The following is a 21,863-nucleotide window of genomic DNA, read 5'->3' as shown; positions in this document are numbered from 1 at the left end:
CCGTAGCCCATTTTAATGAAATATTCTCAAATATGCACAGGTTTACACAACATACTGACTTTTTATTGTAAACTGCAGCGGAACTGCAGTAATCGTATCACTTGTAGTTACACTCCTACTTCCCACAGTAAGAGTGGATGTCGGTCGATCTTCTATCATCAATGCCACATTGATGTCTGATGCACCGGCAGTGCCATCGTACGTGATAGTGCAAGTGTTCTGTTAACCAATCAAATACATTATACTGTTGAAATCACAGAAAATATATCTAGTAGTTTGGGGTAAGATGATCCATTCTCTTCATCAGTTCCATTTAGTAAAACACAAAAATCTATATAGTAGGATGGGGGAAGATGGGACACTTTTTAACTCTATTTTCTCGTCCCATTTAGCAGTAAGCAAAGAACATTCAAAGAAATATGAAACTATGTCCTCATGACTCTCATAGACCGTTGTTGATTGTTTAAAACACGATCAGGATATCTGGATATTATGTGCTAACGGTGTCCCATCTTCCCCCACCCTATACTATATAACACGACCAAAAAAACGTGTTGGTCATTGTTAAAGTCACGATTACGAAATATGGTTTATGTATTTGCTAACGGTATCCCTCGAAATTCCACAATATATTAAAATATGCAAGTGGCCGTTGAGTAAACTAAGATCATGTATAGATCTATCTATTTCACGAAACATTGTTTACAAACAGTTATGCCAAAAGATGTCAAAAACCGTCATTACAGAAACGTTGATGACTTATCGCCGTGTGGGACCTCCCGCCGCGGAAGACTTTATCACAATGAATGTCGAAATTTTTAAATTAATCTTACTGTACCCCAACTAAGGCGATAGCTGAGGTGGTTCCAGTGCAGAAATCGCCGCATTCTACGGCCCCAGTAGCATAACGACAGAATAAGTTATCACCGTCGTTATCAGTCACCGGAATTTTTATAGTTGTTGCGCAACCAGATTTGATTCTGAAAATACGTCATGAAAAGAAGCGTGCACAACAAATTTATGGTGTGAGTTTTTATAGTTCTTACCTGATAATTGGATCTTGGGTCACCACTGGAGAATAATTTGGTCTTCCGGTGTCTGATCTTATCCCGTTGTCAAAGGAAGACAAAAACGTTCGTTTGGTTTGCGGGAAGAAACCGACATTTTCAGTTAAGCTGCGAATAAAGGCGATTTATAACCCAACTCTAATTTTTAATTTTTTAAAACCTTACGCGCTTTCAAAATTTGTACACAAGAGTCAGTGGTTTGAACTAATAAATTTCGACTGTATTTTTGAAAATCTGTGTAACTAGCTATATAGCGATTTTCTTACTTAACAATAACTAGCTATAGCGTTTTTTTAGTACTTAACAAAAACATGCAACACTCACGTTAATGAAAACTGCCCGGTTGCTGAAACTGTGTAAGTGTCCTGGAAGTGATTAATCGACCAGTTGTCTTCAGTGTCGGTTATGCCGCAGGTTGTTCCTAATTGACTGGGCCGAGAGCTCGGAGTGGTGCAGGAAGTACTGCACGACCATAACGGTACCTCCAGCAGATTACCAGGGGTACAAGTTGTACCCTCGTAAAATGTCGTTACATCCAAATACACCTGAAATAAACGTCAAACATTTAGCCTAATATTTAAATGCCTTTACTTCATATAGGGATACGCAAACCTAGAGACAGACGTCTTAATTTACGCAAGCAACAAAACGGGTGATGTAATTACATTACCTGAGTGCTGGAAGCCGCCACTGGTCGCCAAGTTACGTGGCCGCCGAAAATCCTGGCTTCCACCCGTGAGAAAAATAATAAGCAAACTCCAACGGCGCTAATTAAATTAAAGTTTATCATAATAATGGGTGTTGCTTGTTAAACTAATTTGCTTTCTGCAATTTAAAAAAAAAACAGTTGATGTTTTATTAATTAATAGTTTCCACCCACGTTATCTAATCGCATACACGCTTAGCGTTAATAAACGTTTCCCTTCGGCGCCGTTGCCAGAATACCCCGGGAGTGGGTGACCTTACACGTTTTATAGCTTCCGAAACCGGTGCTTGTGGTTTTGGGGAACGCGATTTCTCAGAGGTGGGGCGCTTTCACTTTTTAAACCAAAACAGATCGGGCGGTCTTGAACCGACAGCTGCCTTGGCTCCCAAGATCACAAAGCCGCCGAAACGGAACAAACTTTTGGTCGGCAGTATTTCTCAGCGTCACGGCAATTTTGACGTTCAAGGCGCGTTATTTTAACAGCAACAATAGATAAACACGCGTTAGGAAAACGAGGCCGACTATTTGGACTGATTCCAGTAGACCGTTAGTGGGGTCATCGTTCGCTGCCGGGATTGGTTTTGTTAAACGATGTTAAATAATACTTATTTAATTTGTACAAAATTGCGCCAAGCGACCACACAGCTCAGGACATTGGCTACTAATTGGCATGACGGGCGACATGAAACAGTAACCGAAAACACCAAGAGCGATTTGGGCGCAATTTTTATGACCGCAAACAAATTTGGTTTTCGCTTTAAAGGTCTTGGAAGGTCGAAAAGTTTCTTGCACGCGACATCGCCGCTAAGGGGGATCTAAGCCCTAAATTTAGAGTTTTTATTTCAATTGACGTCAACTTTTAAAACGGACAACAGCAGCTGCTTGCCAAATGTCAGTATTTCCGCAACGTCAACTTGTGCGCATGAAAGCTTTTTTAACGTAACTGCACTCCGTTAATTCGGTCGCCGGTTTTACGGACGCGGTCTATTTTGTTCCGGCAGGTGTCCTGAAACAGCGCAAAATAGAGTCATACTTCAGCAAACAAACGGCATATATACGCCCACACAGCAGGGGCCATTGCCAATTTACCATCAGGTGAATTATAAATAGAAAACAGAATGCCAAACAAAGGACGACTAATCAAAGAACGCAGTGGCAAAATGCTTTCTTCATTTTCTCTTTTATTTTTTCAAAACAATAAACTTCATTTTAAACGTCATTCAAGCTTATAGTTAAAAAAACAGTTGCCTATGGTAATAAGATATTACATAAAGGCAGTATATAAAATCATACATAATAATAAAAATAACCTATTAACTTACATAGCTCAAAAACTACTTCAAACGCTAAAATGTATGTATATGCAGTCTATAAGTTTCTTCGGAATGTTATACCGAAAACTAAATATGCTGGAAAGAGTATATTGTATATACAGTGCTGCGTTCGAAAAGTATAAGTATGACACTAATTACACAATGATGAATTTCACCTTTGGCCGTTACAAGCAACGATGAATATAAATGAGCAATTACGTAACTGTGTGCTCATCACACACCGTTGAATTCCACCTTGGTGGAACCAGATGACGAGTTAGATCTTTCGAAAACCTTCTTTTCGTTCTCATACATTTCCATGGCGCTGTCATTTAAAATGACTGGAAGGCTTGAACCTGTGTTTTGTAAGTACGGATTGTTTCTGTTCGAGTTCATGTTGGAAGCATCAGTCCGTTCCTCTGTTGTTGGCCGTCTCGCTATCTTCCCTTTTATTACAACATAAAGCACAACAGCGCTTAAAAGAGCAATGATAACTGAAAACGCGCAGACAATTATGATGTACGGGTTAATGGCGGGGCTTCCTGGTGCGGTATCGATGCTCGTGAAATCTAAAAATATGTTTGTTTTTTTTGTTTTAAGATAAAGTTATACGTTAAAACCAAAACGAGGAAGTATTTTCCAGCAATAACGACAACAAAACTTACATTCTTTGTTAATAAATGGTCCCAAAGAAAGAACGTCATCGTCACCTGTCATTCGTTTTGGGCGCGTTCCAAAGTCAATAATACTGATTGGTTCATCCGTACAACTCTGTACGAGCGAACAAAAAAAAACAATTTATATTTTATTTGCAATGATAATATTTATCACCGCACTAAGAAAACCAGCAGCGGATGTTTTTCGTAAATTTTGAAAAAATAGTTAAAATACCTTTTCACAAATCTGCCCGGCGTTTTCCGAGCACAAATCGACCGTGCAGTGAAAATAAGTTGTATTGTAATCAACAAACCCGAATACTTGCGTATGGAATCTCGATATTTTGCTTACTCCGTTCATGGTGATCTAAATCAACATATATAGTAGGGTGGGGGAAGATGGGACACTTTTTTTATTCTATTTTCTTGTCTTATTTGGTAGTTAGCAAAGAACAATCAAAGAATTATATAAAACCGTAACCTCACGACTCCCATACACCGTTGTTAATTATTTCAACTACGATCAGGATGTTTGCATATCATGTGCTAAAGGTGTCCCGTCTTCCCCCATCCTACTACATAGTAGGTTGGGGAAAATGGGACACCTTTTTATTCTATTTTCTCATCCCATCTAGTTGTATACAAAGTACATTCAAAAAGTTATAAAATATCCTTCCTGTGCCCATAGTTCGTTTTCAATTGTTTAAAACACGATCAGGATGTTTTAATATTATATACTACAGGTGTCCCATCTTACCCCATGGTATTATACTTCAAGTATTGGTCTGGGTCTTAACATATGTTATTTGTTTTCTGTATCAAAAAAAGTTAAAAAAAATAGAACTAGAAGCGGTTGATTTGTGACATTTTAGTCATTAATGCGGCTAAATTTATATATTTTTTTAAAAAAATGTTTGGTAAGTTAAATTAAAGCTGTTTTACACCTTCCCACAAAAGGAAATCGCAAATAAAACTTAACAAGTTCGTTTAAATTCATTGCCAAAGTCACCGCTTTTGCTCTATTTTAAACACAGAAAGACGGGAGTTATTGCTCTATACTCGGGGTTTCCATGACTCTAGATGCAGGAAGACAATTTGGTAATGTACGGTATATAATACACATATACAGTAAACTTGTTTTTATATTTTGGGGCTTTATTCCCAGCACAAATACGATACCGTAGTATCACATTATATTTGCAAAGAAACTTACGTGTACTGTATCCGCTACACGCCCTGGAATGGGACATCTGTAAAGAGTTTATTAAAAGTTTAAACGATTCCAAAATGTTTTTGGTGCAATAAACCTACCCGTTGTCTATGAAATAATAGGCATTCGGGTCAACCCCGGAACTTGTTGGTGTCGCCCAGCAGTCGTGGATTAGCAGTGCTAGACTGTTGTCGTCGGCAGTAAGAGTAGTCTGAAAGTACGAAGTTTTAAATAGTCTGCCTGCTGGTTAATTCATGTTACATAGTAATAAATATATAGACGCCAGTGTAATGTGTACCTGGACGTAAAGTATGTCAGTTGTTGCAAAACTGGTAGTGTTGCTAATGAAGGAGTAACTTGAATCGGTGTATATGTTCATTTCGACTACGAAAGTTCCAGTACCATTTGGTCCGGCTATGCTGATCACGCTAAGAAACATTACATAATAACGGAGGTATATATGGCAAAACAAAATGGCGTAATTTTATACTCGACTTACTTGGCTTCCGGGTAATATGGGGTTGGGAGAGCTACTGTTAAGTTGGAAGGGTAGGAACAGGAGAAAGGCACGCTCACTAACGTGCCCATGTAAACTCCACTCTTTACAGAATTTGAGAGAATATTTGAATAGGTTATGTGCGTCTGGTTTTTCTGAAACAAAAACGAATTGGTTCGATAGATCGGTGTTGTACAGTTTTGCAAGTTTTTTGCACTGGTGTGTGTGTTATATTTAACGCACAGCGGTATATCTTATTTCGCGTGTTTTTTTCTTTTTAAACTTGAATGAATGAATGAATGAATGAATGAATGTTTTTTTATCCTCGATGGCGGCGCAACGACAGTTATTATAACCCTGGTGTTCTATTCCATATACTTCGTGTCCGCATATCTTCATTTTTGAATGTACGGGTAAAAATTAAACCAAACCAGAATGGACCACCGAGTTGGAGCATAATTGCAGATAAATGTGTTGCTTAATAGGACGCACACGGCATCAACAATGGGTAACACCATCCAACTTACTGATACGATGGTTCCACACGAAGAAAGGTCATCTATAATGAAATCCCAATACTCATCAGACAACGCAGTTTGTTGACCACCACATTCAAAATCATTTAAATGCAGGTCCGGCAGTCGAATCGATTTTTGCATGTAGTAATCCGCAATAACTTTAACGGTGATAGACGTTGTGGTGCATTGGACCATAACAGGTGATACTGAAAAGAGTATTACATTTTTATTTACTTCAGCGGGTGAAAGAAGATGGCACACCTTCAAGAACATAATATTCAATTATCCTAATTTTGTTTTAAACAATTAACAACGGTCTATGGGAGTCGTGAGAATATGGTTTTATATTTCTTTGAATTGTCTTTTTTTACTACTACATGGAACAAAAAAATAATAATAAAAAAGTGTCCCATCCCCCCCTACCCTACTATATATTTTGGATACCACAATAAACCTAATGCGGTTAGCAACGTATATAGGCGTTAGGAGTTTTCTGGTGTTTTTTTTTGTTTTGTAATCTAAGTCACATTAAGTCTGCCATACATGAAATATTATTACAAAACCTTCTTAAAAATAATCCAAAAAGGACTTGGTAACTCACAAGCAGGCACAAGTAGATTGAATGAAATGTGTATTACATCTGTTCTTGTATGGCAGGGCAACTGTAGTCTGGTTAAAGCAATTAAACAACTGCTAATCATACTGCTTAATAATGCCACGCCCCATTTTGTCACAATAAGTGTGACATTTGATAACTTTTGGCTACGATGTATCAGCGCTCTAACCATTATGTAGTGACGACGGTTGAAAATGTACATTTGTGCCATAAAAGGATATAGTAGGGTGGGGGAAGATGGGACAACTTTAGCACATAACATCCAAATATCCTGATCGAGTTCTAAACAATTAACAACAGTATGTGAAAATCGTAAGGATACGGTTTTATATTTCTCTGAATGTTTTTTGTTTACTACCACATGGGACCTAAAAATTGAACGAAAAGCTGTCCCATCTTTCCCCACCCTACTATATAACATACCACAAGTTTATTAAAGGAACGTAAAATTACTTACTGCATTCTCTTCCATTAGTGTGATTATCGTAAGTAGTTTGGTTACATGTACAAGTAAACTCATTCCCGCTAAAACTACAAGTAGCCTGCTTGTCGCAGTCGTGTGTTCCAAGCAGGCAATCATTCGGTTTGTTAACTAGGAGAAATAATTGTTGGTCATTGGTTTGCAAATATAAAAAGGAAAATGTTATTGTAGTTACCTTTTGTGCATGTTGTTATGCCATCTCCTCTAAATCCGTCTGCGCATGCGCAGAAATATGAGCCAATGGTATTGGAGCAAGATGAAGTTCCGTCTCTCAAGCAATTCGACATGTTGTTCAGGCATTCATCAATATCTGCATTATTACGAAATATAGTCGAAAAATACAATGCTTATAGTCACCCCCCCCCAAATGTGCCTTTTGTTGCTTCATCAGCTTAAAAGTAACTTACCTTGACACACGTATCCGTTACCAGCGAATCCTGGTTTGCAGTTACAAGAGAAAGAGCCTTGGTGGTTCTCACATGTCGCGTACATGTGACAGAAGTCAAATACTTTACACTCGTCCACATCTTTAAAATAAGTTTAATCACTTTTCGAAAACCGTGAAACAAATAAAACAAGCGTTTATTGAAATTTAAATTCACATTAATATATAGCTACAAATTATATTATAACATATGTAACCGAGAAGGCGGGCTACACTAAAAACTTGATCATCAATTAAAACATCGCAGTTCTTAGAAACGACCTAAGCCACATTTATCAGAAGTCGACTTTACTGTTACTTTAAAAGGGTTGTAACGGTAATACACTGGTGGAGACAAAACAACAGAAAAAATAAAAATGTTGATAATTGCGATAAACGTGGAATATTTTCGACGCGCGGTCATTAGCAACTATATTCAACCAAGCTGCAATACAACCATTCCTTTAAAAGACTTGCCCCATTGCTCTAGTAATTCAAAGTAACTTACAATGGATTTAACAACCCACCTTCACAGTAATTCCCACTTCCTTCAAACCCATCTTTACAGTGACAGACGTATGATCCTTCAGTGTTCAAACAATATGCTTCGTCATTGCAATTATTTAATGCAACGTCACTGCATTCGTCGAAATCTAATTAGAAGTGGAAGGATACAAACAAGTTCAAATATATATATTGTGGGGTGGGGGAAGATGGGACACCTTTAGCACGAAATATATAAATATCCTGATCGTACTTTAGAAAATTAACAATGGTCTATGAAAGTCGCGAGGACAAGGTTTTATAATTCCTTGAATGTTTTTTGTTTGCTACCAAAATGTACGGGAAAATAGAATGAAAAGGTGTCCTATCTTCTCCCATCCTACTATACATTATGTCGTAAATACCATATTTTCATTATCTTGTCTCGTTTCGGTTAATAGTAAACAAAGAAGCTTGTTAATTGTTAAAAACACGACCAGAAAATATAGGTGCTAACCATCTTACCCTACACTATACTGTTCTTGCGACATACTTTCAACTTGATTGTTAAGTTTAACAAACTAAACCGATCAATATCGTTAATAAAACCATGAAATAGTAAAGCGTATCCAAGTAAACTTACAGTAATACAAAAATGCTACAGCTGAGTAGTTTATAACTGTGTAACACCCGTCTAAAATAGAAACTGTTGACTTAAGAGTAACACCAAGCGTGGAACAATAAGAGAAAAGCGTTGATTGCAACGGCGTGGCATCGCTGAAGGCACGTTTTTGCTATCGAGGCGAAACGAAGCAAGGCACATAGTATACCACGCTAAAAGACGTATCAAGATTTGTATTTTCAAGTCAAAATAAATTTGTTTTCTTACCATAGCAGTTTATACCATCACCGATGAAACCAAGTTTACATTCACACGTATACGATCCAAAAAGGTTGGTACAATATGCTAATGTGTGGCATGGATCAGTAAGACATTCATCGTCATCTGAATAAATATCTTTTTTAGCAACGACCAATAAAAACAAGCGCATGTATGCGTACCGTAACATAGTTGACCGTCACCTAAATACCCACTCTCACAGATGCATGTGTATGAACCAGGGTTATTCACACAGTAAGCGTTAAACCCGCACTGCTTCTCTTCTTCCTCAGGATAACATTCATCAACGTCTGTATTAATGAGCATAAGTTATACTCACTTTTACACTTGGTTTTCAAATATTATTTTTTACTTGTATATGCCTAATGTGAAAAGACAGACATACATTTTTTACGTGCATGCCTGATCTAAAAAGACACATATACACAATTTGACAGGACATATAAATGTTTCACTTGTATAAGCTGAAATGACAGACATAATCTAAACGGACGGGCATACATCCTAACCTTGACAGGTAAAACCGTCACCGAAATATCCAGGTTGGCATTGGCAAGAAAAACTTCCTGGAAAATTCGAGCATTCAGCGTTGGCGCTACAGTTGTGGGTGTTAACCAGGCATTCGTTCACGTCTGATGAAAAAAGCATAGAAATAGCAGTTTAAAATAAAGTTTTAAGGTGGGTATTATACTTTATTTTCAGAAATAAATTTAAGCTACGCAGTAGGCTACCAAGGATATTTTTTCGTTGTACCTTGACAGGGGTCCGACGAATTTCCTTGTAACGTAAATCCTGGTGGGCACAAACAGATATAAGAGCCAAGTGTGTTGATGCAGCTGGAATTGCCGTTGCACAAATCGACGATTAGTTCACATTCATTTATGTCTGCAGCATTAAAATTGTTAGTGACTTACAATATAATTTTAGTGGCCAAAAAATAGAAAAGGAATTCAGAAACTAGAGTAGACATATCGAAAATGTAAAATTTATAAAAATATTAATAAAACAAACACAAATGTTTGAATTGTCACACCGGACATATGTAGATTCAAATCAATGAATACAAACTTTACCCGACGCGTGTCCATTCAGTGAAGCGATTAAAGTCTGCAATTTTTCCAAGACTTCAGCAGCGGTGAGATTTGTACCGGTGATTGTGACCAGGAACTGAGAGATTGCTGCTGTGGGAAAATACGAAGTTTAAGGCAAAAATACAAAATATTATCATTAAACCAATACAAAGTGTTATAAATTGTCCTAACTGTTTATTTTTGTGTAAGGTAAAATTTATATCTTCGCCATTTTCTGTTTATGTAAAACCATAAAAACAATTACTGATTACAAATGTAACAAATGCCTTATTTTGTTAAAACTGTATTATCATTTTGTGGGAGACAATTTAAACGTAAAATTTCGTTTAAAATGTTAATAGGGAGCTCATATACCGGCAAATGGTGCGTGTCATAAAGAACACGCGTGATTACTATTGTTTGTGTAGATTAATTCTCACAAGAGATTAAATCTCATGTACGATTGAGATTAACGGTAATATCACTCTTGTCTCCAACACTTAGTCTAATGCACCATGAATAATAAGATTCTTCCTGATTTCAGTTCAGATTTTCAGACGAAATTGAGCGCTTGAATGAAAATATGCGATATATACGCTCAACAATTAACTTCCGTATTGGATTTATAATCTATAGGAATTTTGCATTTTGTTTAGGAACAGAAAGTTATTCTTAAATAAATACTTTGCACAACCGTGCTTCTATATCTATATATACAAACGTTGCATATATCAGTTCTACTGCATATGAAAACTGAGCTAGACTCGGAAATACATAAGAAAGTATTTTTTTGAATTACGGCTTCCTAAGTCATGACAATTTCATGTAATTAAATACTGGACCTTTTACCATGCTTGCGCATGCTGAGGTCACAAATTGGTATACAGTAGGGTGAGGCAAAATGGGATATGTTTTCATTTTAAATTTTCGTCTCATTTGTTTGAAACAATGAATATTTACAGAATTATATAACTATATTCCCTGAAACACTCTGAAATAACGTTGTTAATTGTTAGAAATCCGACCAGGAAACATAGGATTTGGGTCCTTACAGTACCCCACAGCACTACATATATGTACGAATATTTATCTTTTTGAATTGAGACTTTCAATGTTATAAACACAATTTTGTGTTCTTTAAATCCAAGACTTTCTTGCAGCCTGTGTTCATATTAGGTTCAAAAAATTGGTATGCTACCCAACACTATCAATATAAAGAAGTTTATAACTTACAGTAAGATTGAGAATCGTTCCTCGTATCCAAACAAGTGGCAGAGAGGAATATGGTGGAGAACAAAGCCAGCACAGCAGCACGATACATTATACAAACTATTTTCTATCTAGTCTAGTACAAGGCTAATACAGAAAAAAAAATTATACAAACTTAACACTCTGTACCCAAAACGACTTTCTATATTTGCATATTTTCTTAAGCCTTAACAACGGTTACACATAAAGCCACGTCTCACTACAAAAGTAACTTACTTGTTGCAATAAATTATTTTTCACTTATATGTGGTATGGTGGACTTTTGGCAATGCAAACAAAAATACTGCTTTCGATTCTGCAACTTTCTATATATATATACGGTTGTCTGTAAGATTAAGGGTTGATCAACCCCCTATGAACTTACTGGGTCATCAGACGAGTGACCACATATTGATACGAATTGGCGATAAGCAGTAAAGAAGATTACATACGTATCAAATGATCAAGTATACTTATTACAGACCGAAGATGTTTCGACGAATTATTTGCACCGGCGTGTTACGGAGTTATAACTAATGTAGAAGGGTTTAGTTTTAAAGTCAACTTTCTATGCTTGGAATACTTTAACAAAGATTGTTTAGGTGTGTTATGAAGTTCTAACGAATCAATAAAAGTGTCTGTTTCAGTTTAAACCTGACTCTCCTAAAACTAAAATAACTTCTGTATATATAACACGCAAAATACTTTCGAAGTCTGGCTCATTAGAACTATATTTGTATTTCAATACTGGTTTCTACTACAGTGCTAAACCATTGCTGGCAAAAACGTCCGCGTGGAGTAATTAATTTACGGTGATGTGTGCAGCAAGCACCTTTTGTATGAACATTCATTGAACAACCGACTGCTATCAACGACTCGGGGATAATCTGAGCACTCTGCTTTAATTGCAAGCGCGGGCACCGCGGCTGAGCAATTCACAAGGAGATATTCATATTGGTCAGTGAAGCCTGAAAGGTGAATGGTCCCTGGCCGGACGTCGGCGTACTAATTGCACATGATCTTTATGAGATAGGAAAAGGATTAGTGCTTGTTATGTGGATGACACGCAAAAATATATTTTACGCTCCATTTAAGTTAATTCTTTGCTGGTAAGGTCGGTAAGTTCAATTAAGCTTGGTTCTCATGCTGGCGTGCGTGGGAATTTTATAAAGATTTCAGTATTTCGTTCCTCTTTTTGGTGATAAAATTTACTGCAGTTTAGTGATCGACTTCGAAGTAAGCGGAATTCTACGTTCTTAAACATTGCTCATAGGTTTATTTTAAAACTCGCTTAAAGCTTACGTTCTTATAACTCACGTAACACAAGCTAAATATACTGAACCACATATCGAAGCAACGCGACCCATGATATTGTCGTTAACGGTATTTGTTGGTGTCTTGCTCACGGACGCAATGATAGCAGCGACCAGCCTTGAACCGTTACACGTATAGATTACATGCAGGCGCCATTGTGGTACGGCCCTTGAATATTTGATTTACTAACATTGCTAAAACAATAAGAATATTCTTTTCTGATATTCTGCTATATAATAACTATAGGTTATATTATTTTAAAGTATGAACATAAAAATGGCCCATTTATTGAATTAAGTAGACCGTCATAGAAAACGACTATATTTAACCGAGACACACCGAAAAATAAATTACAAAAAAACTCAATAGGGTACAAATTAATCTGGTAAAGATCTTTTAGTGCTTGTCGATAGTTAGCTCACCAGATTCAGAATTTCGTTCTAAAAATGGGGTGTTCAAAGCGCAATATTCTCGTAATCTAAGCTCGCTATGGACACCTAGCGAACAGTCTTTTTGAACATTAGGTAAATAACTTTTCATGTCTTACGCTGTTCCCCCCCCCCCCCCCCCCCCTAAAAATTTTTTTTTAAAACAGTTTTAATATATTGTTTACGGAGTGTTACTACATTTCTTCACGCACTAAAGCCTCACATTTATAAAGGCATAAAATATTCACCAATTCGGGACAAACAAAAGTCCCCAACAACACATTACAACGCAAGAAATATACACAGCAAATTTTATTGGTAACTCCTAGTAATACATTTGTAAGAACCAAACGAAGATTAAGAACTTTTGAAAGAAAACAAAATTATTTCTTCCGCCCTTGCATACCATCCTTCACCCTTCTACAGTAACGATACCACGCAGAAAAGATGTTCGCTCCAGCGTGTGCGTACCAACTGTAGAATAAAATTGAAGATCGTTAATTAATCAACGTCAAAAAATATTCTCAACCCTTAAAGTGTAAACATATCAATGTAATAAGTAAACCTCAACTTTACTTTTACAGCATCTTCTGGTAACTTTTTTTGAAATAACTCATAATCATAAAAGGGTGTTTGGATAAAATACCAAAACTGGTCAAATTTCGAAGTCTTCTGGCATACCCTCAGGAAATCACCATTATTGAATAGAAGCAGGTCATAAATTCATATTATTGTCAGTCTAAATTCATTTTTACCACTCACATGCCAAACAAGAGACCAGCAAGATGACCAGCATGGTCCAGCACCATGTATCGCCACTTGGTTGCCATGCCAACCAGAAGACCAACAGCATCAAAAGTTGCAATGCCTTTAAGAGCAGAATCAGCAGTGAAACTCCATTGGGGAAGGAAAACAATACTAAGACGACTTTCAGGGATTTTCGAGCAGATGTAACCAATTAAACCCATGATTGCTCCTAAATGTATGTGCAATAATAGTTAACATTTGGTAATAACAAGATAGGAAATCTAAATCAACCGATATATAAATGGATGAATGTAACTTACTTTATCCTCGCGTGGCCGGAAAACGACAGTCGTTAGCACACGGGTTTAACACCTCGTGCCAGCTTACGAGTTACCATGTATGCTACTTCGTGGGTAATATACCAGCAAGCTGGGTGAGAAACATGTGACATGCGTCCTCGCATAAGGGGCAATGTGTATGTTATACCAAAGGTGCCCTACTCAAGTGTTCTCACCAAGTTACTAAGTTATATCTGAGTGGGCCAACAACTGTGGAGGGTATAACTAAGCACACATTCGCAGGAACAGTGGCAGAACAGGCAGGATAAAGCCCCAAACCCACTACTCCCTGGGTCAGAGACATTCATTTTAATCATTGCCCAACGATGCTACATAAATGTAAATCTGCAGTTTACATTATAATAACAATATTGCATGAAAGATATATAATATATGCAATGGTACCAACCTGATGCACCCAGAGAAGGCACGGTTATCCCACCAAGAAGTTTCACAACAAAACTGCCAAAGCTTGATGCAATTGCAGCAGATAAAAAGAACTCATGAAACTGAGATACAATTTCCAGGTCCTGCAAATGCAGATATGAAAACTTGTATATGACCAAAAGTTAAACAGTTTTTGCATGTGTATAAAACCCAGTGATTAGCAAATATTTTAAATACAGTACCAAGGATGAAGTTCTACAACATAAAAGGAGATATGGGAAGTAGGAAATAGCTTGCCTATTATCCAGGAGGATAAAACATGAAAATACCAGTGCTGGCATACTCTATAAAATATTTGACAAAGAAATTCCAAATAAAACATAGCTCTAATAAGCAAAGTAATCTAAGCACATACCGAATTCATACGTTGGTTTGAAAGCTTTGCATGTATGAACCATGCAGCAGAGAAACTACTGAGCACGTACATGTTGATACACAGATGGAGGAAGCTTTTGTGGCTGAACGCAGAACCCACTAATGAGCCAAAGTTTCGGACACCTGGTAGTAGATGGTTAAGCTTTTTTGATAAATATCTCAACAAATGTATGTAATACGAAAATAAGGCATTACACAGTTTCTGTAAGCTTAGCATAACCTCAACCTTTCTTGTTCGATTATATTTGTAGAAACACATTAACAACTATCTTTGTATCTCCTATCTTGTAACGCTATTAACGGGAAATGTAATATAAATTACTACTGTCAGCCAATATTGAAATCCAATGGCTCTTCTGACAAGTTTATATTGCAAACTTTGTAATGTTCTCTTAAGGTCTGCTTTTACCAGCGAAAATAATAATTGGATATGGAATTGTACATTGGGTTTGGGTACAGTTTTGACAGTAAAATCAAAATTTTATAAATTAAGCTTACCTCGTTGAGCAGAGAGAGTAAAATACTTTGACATTTTCTGCGGTATTTTTCTCCAGAGTATAAACACGAACACATTGATGGCTACAATTGGTACATACAACGCATACTGCAAAGAATAGATTTGTAAATCATAATATTAACAGTACAACCCGTATAAAAGAACTAACCTCTGGATAAGGTAATTGGGTGGGGACGTAAGATCTAAATTCATCATCAAACAATTTTAATGGACCAGTTACCAAAGATATGACCTGAAAAATAAACAGTTTGACTAAAAATAAAACACCATTGACTACCACTATCACTGTGTAAAAAGCTGACTAGCTAATATACATCTGATCTGACAGAAGTTTGTGTTAAAAACATGCTTACCAAGGCAGATCCCAAGCCATATTTCAAAATCAGTCCAAATTTGCTTTCAGAGTCATTTTCTGTGCCTTTTCCTTTGTATTTCTGCTTTCTTTTATAGGACTCAGGCTTTTCTTGCTGCTCCACAGGCTTGGTTTCATTTTCCTGTGTTCGAAAATTTCGAATATTCTGAGAAAGCACTGAAGCACCAGCCACGTTGTACAAAGGTGAGGAAAAGTTTTTCAAGGGCGAAGAATGAAAATAAATGTTCGGTGTTGCTGTGACAGAGTTAATTGGATGTTTGGAATAAATTAGAAATCCTTTGGTGGCCGAAGTGCCTCGTAACCTTTGAGCAATGCCGACACATAGGTTGGATTTTCCTTTACATATTGTAAATGACGCTCCTCTGTAACAATAAATTAGTTGAAGTGTTAACAGAATCACAAGATTCACAAGCACTTAGAACTAGAAACAACTACTTTTCTTACGATTTATGTGTACATCCATGTAGTTATGGCGATAGTATATTACAGGCTCATGAATAATCCACCTGCAATGCCATATGATAACCCAATATGTAGTAACCCTTACCACTAACCTGTGAACTATACCAGTCTTTTTACAAACATAATGGTACATTCTTTGGTGCTAACAAAGAATCGCCCCCCCTTATTTACTACTAACCCCTATAACCCAACTACTAACCCCTAAAACCACTAACCCCCCAACCTTCAACCTGTAACCACCAACCTCTAACAGTCTAACACGTCCCACCAGCCTATTCTGCTATGTTCCGAAGTTTCTTTACTAGTGGTTACTGGCTAGTGCCATTCTTTTATATGCATAAAACACAATAACTTTAACAGTTGTGGACATTTGAGAAATACAGCAGTAAAATGAAAATGTTTACCTCGTTTCTTGTAACCCTCTATAATAGCGTTGCTGTGAACTGATGGTATTCCGTAGTAAGCAAGTCTTCCAGCGTATGTTAAAACATACAGTCCGCCCAATCCAATGGCTAGCGGACATAATACACGAAAGACGACGTAATTACGTTTCCGGACTTGATTTTTTGTGAGGTATAACTCGTCAAATTTTTGAAAATACTCTTGTAGATCCTTGTCGGGTTTGTACTTATTAAAAGAGTTGCCCATTTTATACCATAATAGGCTGCACCTACCAGTTGCAAACTTATTGAACTTTAACTAAAAAGAAAAGTGTATGAAGGATTACTTATTTCTCAAATTACATGAGCACCTGGCAACTTTGAAGATATTATCGCACAGTGTTTTAACGTTGAGTGAACTCTGAAGGTTGTCTTGGCTTATACCACATATGACCTAAGACGTTGTTAGTGGTTCATCATTGGTATTAAATGTATACAGGTTTATATGCTGCAGAACACTGGTAAAAATATAGTAAGATAGAAACATGCACAAACTTGAAATATTTGCAAATCATTTTAAACATTAAGCATAAGCAAAGACAAAACAGGTCTTAATCATATCCAAACGACAAAAAATTAACCCAAGATTGACATCTAGCGGATTCTATTTGAACAAATAGTTGTAACTTATATATCGCCGTGTGGCGGAGCAAGGTTGGCCACAACACAGGTGTTCTGTTTTATACACATCGACCACGCTTACGTGTTACCACGAATATAACTTTTTTGGCATATGTTTATTTGGTTGTGTTGTATTGATGGGAATTAAGTGCTGTTAAGTGTCTTGCAAAAGAACACACCAAAGTGTAGTGAGAATCCCACTAACTATGGACACAAGCATCCGCGACGGTAGCATCAAGCCACGAAACCGAACGGCTAGAGGCAGGTGCGCTACCTACGTCGTCAGATTTTTTGATTTAGCGAAACATTTCGATCTTAGGATTACGAAATTAAAGATTTGTAATGTTTTGTGAGAAATAAATATGCTGTGCGGATCCGATACAGCACTTTCGCTGTTGTCGGATAATCTCATTACTGGGCGCAATTAAGAAACGACAATTTTGAACCCAAATTAATCAGTCACGGCACACCCGCGAATTATATGTAGAGAAGCCAAACCACTTGGTTGTTAGTCAAACCACTTGGCTGTTATGTCAATTTAGGCTGCCATATTTGTATCCAGGACCTGTGTGGGTCGCGCGTGTGCTTCATACGCAATAACGGCCCTCGGGCAACTCTCGCAATATCGGATCCTGCGCAAAAGTTAAAAGACGAACGTTAGTACGCCAGAAAAAGAAGTGGCGTTGTATCGGAAGTAAAACGGAAAACGCGCGTTCGGATAAACAGTCTCAGAGTTCAGACAGGGATTATGAAGGTGTTGTTGCTACGGGTGTAAAAATGACTGAATCGTTATTTTATTGCAGCATAAAACACGTGTAAAGGAACTTTCGACATGTCCATTAAAACAAGAGGACCTTAGTCATTAAGAAACTGAAAAATGAGCAAGTCGCTGTTGGTGCATGGCAAGTTGGGCGCAGGCTTTGGCAAACGATAAAGGCCCAAGTTAAATTTAATTAACTTAACCGTTGGCTCTACAATTGCCATTATTCCACATGAAATATTAATAATGCTTCTTGATCATAAAGTTAAGACAGATCGGAAATATATTATTTGATCAAAAACAAAATTGTAGTCGAAGTCAATATAGTGCAGTTGTCTTACTGCATGTTTGGCTTTTAACTGTAGCGTGCAGTACTGCAGTGTCCGGAGCGTGTGGAGGCAAAATGACGCCTTGCGTTGCGATGTTTTAACATTTTATACATATCAAAATGTGTAGTGTAGAAATTTCCACCGAAAATTTACATCGTTTTGCTGATATCAGCATAATATATTTTATGAAAGCAAAGTTGGTTTATATATACATATTCAAAGTATTTTACAGTAAAGAGCTTGTCCCGTTGTTGGGGCTAATCAGATGAGGACATATAAAATATGCTGTTCCATCTGAAATTCTAGCTTGGTATAATTTTAGGAGTTGTAGTAATGATTATTTTTGTACACAGAGCGTAGCACAAACATTACCATAGCATTATTTAGTTGTATACGTGCCTACAGGCGACCAAAGACACGTGTTTGTGGATGTAATAACTGCTGACAAGATGAAAATTGCAATTACTTCTCAAATCACCGGTCTTTGCATTTACTGGATTCTTATGCTCGTGAACGGTTGCTCTGAGAGCAGAGAACGGGAAACACAGTCTTTAGAAGTGCGTGCGAACACCGCCGAGACCATCGTTTACGCGCAGGTAGGTACACGCGACATAATATCAGGCCTAGGCCGCTACTTACAGTGGTAATTAAGGAGATTTGAAACCATGCGACGATCGGTCGCATCGTGGTGGCGTTTCGAGTGCCTCTATGTCGCTAATACCCAGTGAAGGTGCGAGGATCGTCCGTGCGGCGTAATCTCACGTCTAATTCCAACAATTATGTCGGCGGCCTAAGACGCAATTAATATTTTAAGACGCGCTTGTGATTGCTTTATACGGTTCGCTAGAAGACAATAAAGCGTGGGAGAAGCCGAAACGAAATCATTGTAAAGATGTAATACACCAAGACTGCTCGATGCGGTAACGGCATAAATCAATATCGTGACCAGAACTTTTCGTCAAAAAGCGAATATAAGCGTTAAGTCTTACCGCAAGTGCACGATCGAAATCAAATCAAACAACCAGTTTATGACTACATAAAAATTGCATTTAATCACACATACACGCATCTATATATATATATAGTATATGCAAAAAAAAACAGTATAATGTAGGATAGGGTAAGGTGGCTTGAGTCTATATTCTCGTTTCATTTTGTAGTAAACAAAGCATATTTAAAGAATAATATAACCGTGGTCCCGCGACTTTAACAGCTTTGTTATAATCGTTTTAATACCATGTGAGATTTAGGTGCTATGCAATATCCCGACTTATACCCCAGCAGTACGATATATATTAAGCTAAGATAAACAAAACGATTGTTCTCAAAATATACGACGTGTTTTATACAGGCGATGAGAATTTACCCGATGGCTAATTCCGGTGGAAAAGCGTCTGAAAGAGTTTACACCACCGAGTTTCGACTGATATGTCCGCTGAAGAATGTTTACAACATCGTTCATACTTTGGAAGAACAGGCTCTACACAGAAGGGAAGGCGACGATGATTTGTATTTTAACGTTACGAGGATGGGATATAACAGTGGTTGGTGCCTCAAGGTACGAAACGTTAGTTGTACTGACCAGCTTATCGTATTTATGGTTAAGTGTGGTAAGATTTCCAACGATCTAGTATATTTTACGGGAATAGTAACGAGTAAACACAATATACAAAATTGTAAAGCTATAGTATAGAGCCCATCATAGTCTTTAAAACCGGACTTATACATGTACTTATACATGTAAAACTGTGGCATTCGAAAGAAGCTTTTAGGTTGCTGCGAAGGGTAAAGGCGCATTGACTGTACACATAGTCAGGGATAAAATATGTTTTTGCCCATACCGCAACGCCCTTGATAAAAAACTTGTACCGCCCGAGGCGCACTCATAGAAATTCGGCTGCAGGTAAAGCGACAGACACTTGGTATGCCATTGTGGACGCAAAATATTCAAACGGCAAGGAAATCCTGATGGTGATCTGACTAATGTGACACATTGTATTTTTAATGACACTTCAGTCTTTGGTGTGTGAGCCACGTAATTTGCCGTACAAAAAAACGGGATGCGACCTGTCCATGGCGAAGGCACAAAGTGATAAAACACGACGCGTTCTCTTAAACTTCGCATATACGTCTAGCAAATCACATTTATGCGATTGGAATTTTTTATCTGGTAGATGCAGATCTAGTGTCAAGGTTTACTCGTAAACGTATTGTAGTTTATACGAGCATTGTTGTTTCATTTATTAGTGTTGTTTTGCTGCAAATATATATGGTTAAAAACTGCCTGTTTATAGCTTATTATGTGATCCTTAGGTTGAAGCGATTATTGGCAAAGCTTACTTCATCTTTATCCGACCACTGGAAGTAGCTGAGGAGAACGGAAAGAAACCACAGATGTTTGTACCTGATCTTGTTAATATGCAAAGCCCAATCATAAACGACACAGAAGAGCACAGGATCCGACTCGAGCGTTTTATTAGTGATGGGGAGTGCCCGCTACCACATATGACAGGGGAGGACAGGAATAAACATCTTCCGATGCCGAGACAGCGACATGTGGGAGAGGAAGAGACATCAGAGCATGGCGATCAACCTCCGCCATCTGAGTACAGCCAGGAGCACGAGTACATCGAGCATATCGAAGAGGAAAGGAACTGGGAGAGAAATGAGACAACAACAGTGGACCCAACGGGAGAAGAAGGGAAAACTGGAAAACGAGAGTTGAACACAACAGGTCGCCCTGATAGTAATCCTCGCATCCTAAATCTCCCTACGCAGATTGCAGTCACTCTTCCGGATCCGGTGTCATCGTTAAATTCTGTCGAGACCACAACGAGCGGTTGCGTACCAAGCAGACACAACTTAACGATGTGGTTTGCATTTTTTGCGCTACTTTTATACATACTTGCGTAATTTGAGGTCTCCCTATTTCGCTGCAGTTGCTCAACCAGCGATAACCGAACCTGAAGCATTAAATTGAATGCAATGTGTCGAGACACGAACGTAAAACTATGATGCTTATATACGTTCCCAGGTGAACGCCGCTTCGGCTTTTCTCTTTATAACATTGTGGATTGTGGTTCCGCTTTTTATCAGCTTGCGTTATGCTCATTTTACTGTTTATTTAAGTTTCGTCATTTTCTTGTGGGATTCCTGTTGTTTATGCGCCTTAGATATCTTTGTTGTCAATACATAAATAAGCTCCCATGGACTGCCATGTTTTCGCAAAGTGCAAGAGATATACCCATTAAAACGTGAATAATTTATCCACGAACCAGCAGTAGGAAGATGGGCAATCGTCAGCTTGTTTTCCCAAACTTTGCAGGCAAGCATAACACGATGAGTGTTGTAACGATCGTTTCATCATTGTTAAGAACACCCTACCAGCAACCTTATATCACAAATGATATACTACTAAATTTGCTTGTCAGAGCTGGGGCTTAGGTTACTAGAAGTGCGTGACTTTAAATTGTCGGTAGACCACCCAGTGTGCGAAACTATAAGCACAATGTATATTTATAAA

The 21,863-nt window shown here is 37.7% G+C and overlaps 4 protein-coding genes across 5 annotated transcripts; 1 reads left to right on the top strand and 3 right to left on the bottom strand.

Annotated features, from left to right (window-relative positions):
• Window positions 1-42: 42 nt before the first annotated feature.
• Window positions 43-1,903, bottom strand: LOC108950289. Its single transcript, XM_026838595.1, has 5 exons — window positions 1,738-1,903; window positions 1,392-1,612; window positions 1,047-1,175; window positions 839-980; window positions 43-219 (listed from the first exon to the last, which is right to left on the bottom strand). The coding sequence occupies exons 1-5, from the start codon at window positions 1,855-1,857 to the stop codon at window positions 43-45; spliced, it is 789 nt and encodes a 262-aa protein (XP_026694396.1). The 5' UTR covers window positions 1,858-1,903.
• Window positions 1,904-2,941: 1,038 nt separating this feature from the next.
• LOC100187424 (uromodulin) lies at window positions 2,942-11,317 on the bottom strand. Of its 2 annotated transcripts, none has more exons than XM_026838584.1 (18): window positions 11,175-11,317; window positions 9,945-10,049; window positions 9,625-9,756; window positions 9,381-9,503; window positions 9,033-9,161; window positions 8,860-8,976; window positions 8,015-8,140; window positions 7,471-7,590; window positions 7,239-7,373; window positions 7,040-7,174; window positions 5,976-6,172; window positions 5,452-5,603; window positions 5,251-5,380; window positions 5,054-5,163; window positions 4,956-4,992; window positions 3,978-4,109; window positions 3,752-3,857; window positions 2,942-3,655 (listed from the first exon to the last, which is right to left on the bottom strand). In XM_026838584.1, the coding sequence occupies exons 1-18, from the start codon at window positions 11,260-11,262 to the stop codon at window positions 3,321-3,323; spliced, it is 2,409 nt and encodes an 802-aa protein (XP_026694385.1). In that variant the 5' UTR covers window positions 11,263-11,317; the 3' UTR covers window positions 2,942-3,320. The 2 variants fall into 2 exon arrangements, with proteins under 2 accessions (XP_026694385.1, XP_026694384.1); XM_026838583.1 differs by having other exon boundaries at window positions 9,945-10,052; window positions 11,175-11,297.
• Window positions 11,318-13,227: 1,910 nt separating this feature from the next.
• LOC100181904 (rhomboid protein 1, mitochondrial) lies at window positions 13,228-16,930 on the bottom strand. Its single transcript, XM_002128414.5, has 8 exons — window positions 16,595-16,930; window positions 15,709-16,090; window positions 15,504-15,587; window positions 15,337-15,442; window positions 14,819-14,961; window positions 14,426-14,546; window positions 13,694-13,907; window positions 13,228-13,405 (listed from the first exon to the last, which is right to left on the bottom strand). The coding sequence occupies exons 1-8, from the start codon at window positions 16,711-16,713 to the stop codon at window positions 13,315-13,317; spliced, it is 1,260 nt and encodes a 419-aa protein (XP_002128450.1). The 5' UTR covers window positions 16,714-16,930; the 3' UTR covers window positions 13,228-13,314.
• Window positions 16,931-18,657: 1,727 nt separating this feature from the next.
• LOC108950294 lies at window positions 18,658-21,253 on the top strand. Its single transcript, XM_018815676.2, has 3 exons — window positions 18,658-18,936; window positions 19,692-19,898; window positions 20,654-21,253. Exons 1-3 carry the CDS (start codon window positions 18,790-18,792, stop codon window positions 21,251-21,253), a joined length of 954 nt encoding a protein of 317 aa, XP_018671221.1. The 5' UTR covers window positions 18,658-18,789.
• The last annotated feature ends 610 nt before the right edge of the window (window positions 21,254-21,863 follow it).

The sequence above is a fragment of the Ciona intestinalis genome, unplaced genomic scaffold (assembly GCF_000224145.3).
Source record: "Ciona intestinalis unplaced genomic scaffold, KH HT000098.2, whole genome shotgun sequence".
Taxonomy (NCBI): Eukaryota; Metazoa; Chordata; class Ascidiacea; order Phlebobranchia; family Cionidae; genus Ciona; species Ciona intestinalis.
The sequence above is the reverse complement of the archived record's forward strand: the minus strand, read 5'-3'. Positions and strand labels throughout refer to the sequence as shown.

Excerpts from the sequence above, each read along its gene's own strand:
- LOC108950289 (XM_026838595.1), bottom strand. The coding sequence starts at position 1,857 with ATGATAAACTTTAATTTAATTAGCGCCGTTGGAGTTTGCTTATTATTT. Across the intron at positions 1,613-1,737 it reads TGGCGGCTTCCAGCACTCAG|GTGTATTTGGATGTAACGAC; the intron begins GTAATGTAATTA and ends CGTTTATTTCAG. Across the intron at positions 981-1,046 it reads ACCCAAGATCCAATTATCAG|AATCAAATCTGGTTGCGCAA; the intron begins GTAAGAACTATA and ends ACGTATTTTCAG.
- LOC100181904 (XM_002128414.5), bottom strand. The coding sequence starts at position 16,713 with ATGTCCGCTAGCCATTGGATTGGGCGGACTGTATGTTTTAACATACGC. Across the intron at positions 16,091-16,594 it reads AGAGGGTTACAAGAAACGAG|AGGAGCGTCATTTACAATAT; the intron begins GTAAACATTTTC and ends TTATTGTTACAG. Across the intron at positions 15,443-15,503 it reads CCCAATTACCTTATCCAGAG|TATGCGTTGTATGTACCAAT; the intron begins GTTAGTTCTTTT and ends TATTCTTTGCAG.
- LOC108950294 (XM_018815676.2), top strand. The coding sequence starts at position 18,790 with ATGAAAATTGCAATTACTTCTCAAATCACCGGTCTTTGCATTTACTGG. Across the intron at positions 18,937-19,691 it reads AGACCATCGTTTACGCGCAG|GCGATGAGAATTTACCCGAT; the intron begins GTAGGTACACGC and ends TGTTTTATACAG. Across the intron at positions 19,899-20,653 it reads ACAGTGGTTGGTGCCTCAAG|GTTGAAGCGATTATTGGCAA; the intron begins GTACGAAACGTT and ends TGTGATCCTTAG.
- LOC100187424 (XM_026838583.1), bottom strand. The coding sequence starts at position 11,262 with ATGTATCGTGCTGCTGTGCTGGCTTTGTTCTCCACCATATTCCTCTCT. Across the intron at positions 5,604-5,975 it reads CGTGTGGAACCATCGTATCA|AAAAACCAGACGCACATAAC; the intron begins GTAAGTTGGATG and ends TTTTTGTTTCAG. Across the intron at positions 5,381-5,451 it reads CCATATTACCCGGAAGCCAA|CGTGATCAGCATAGCCGGAC; the intron begins GTAAGTCGAGTA and ends AATGTTTCTTAG.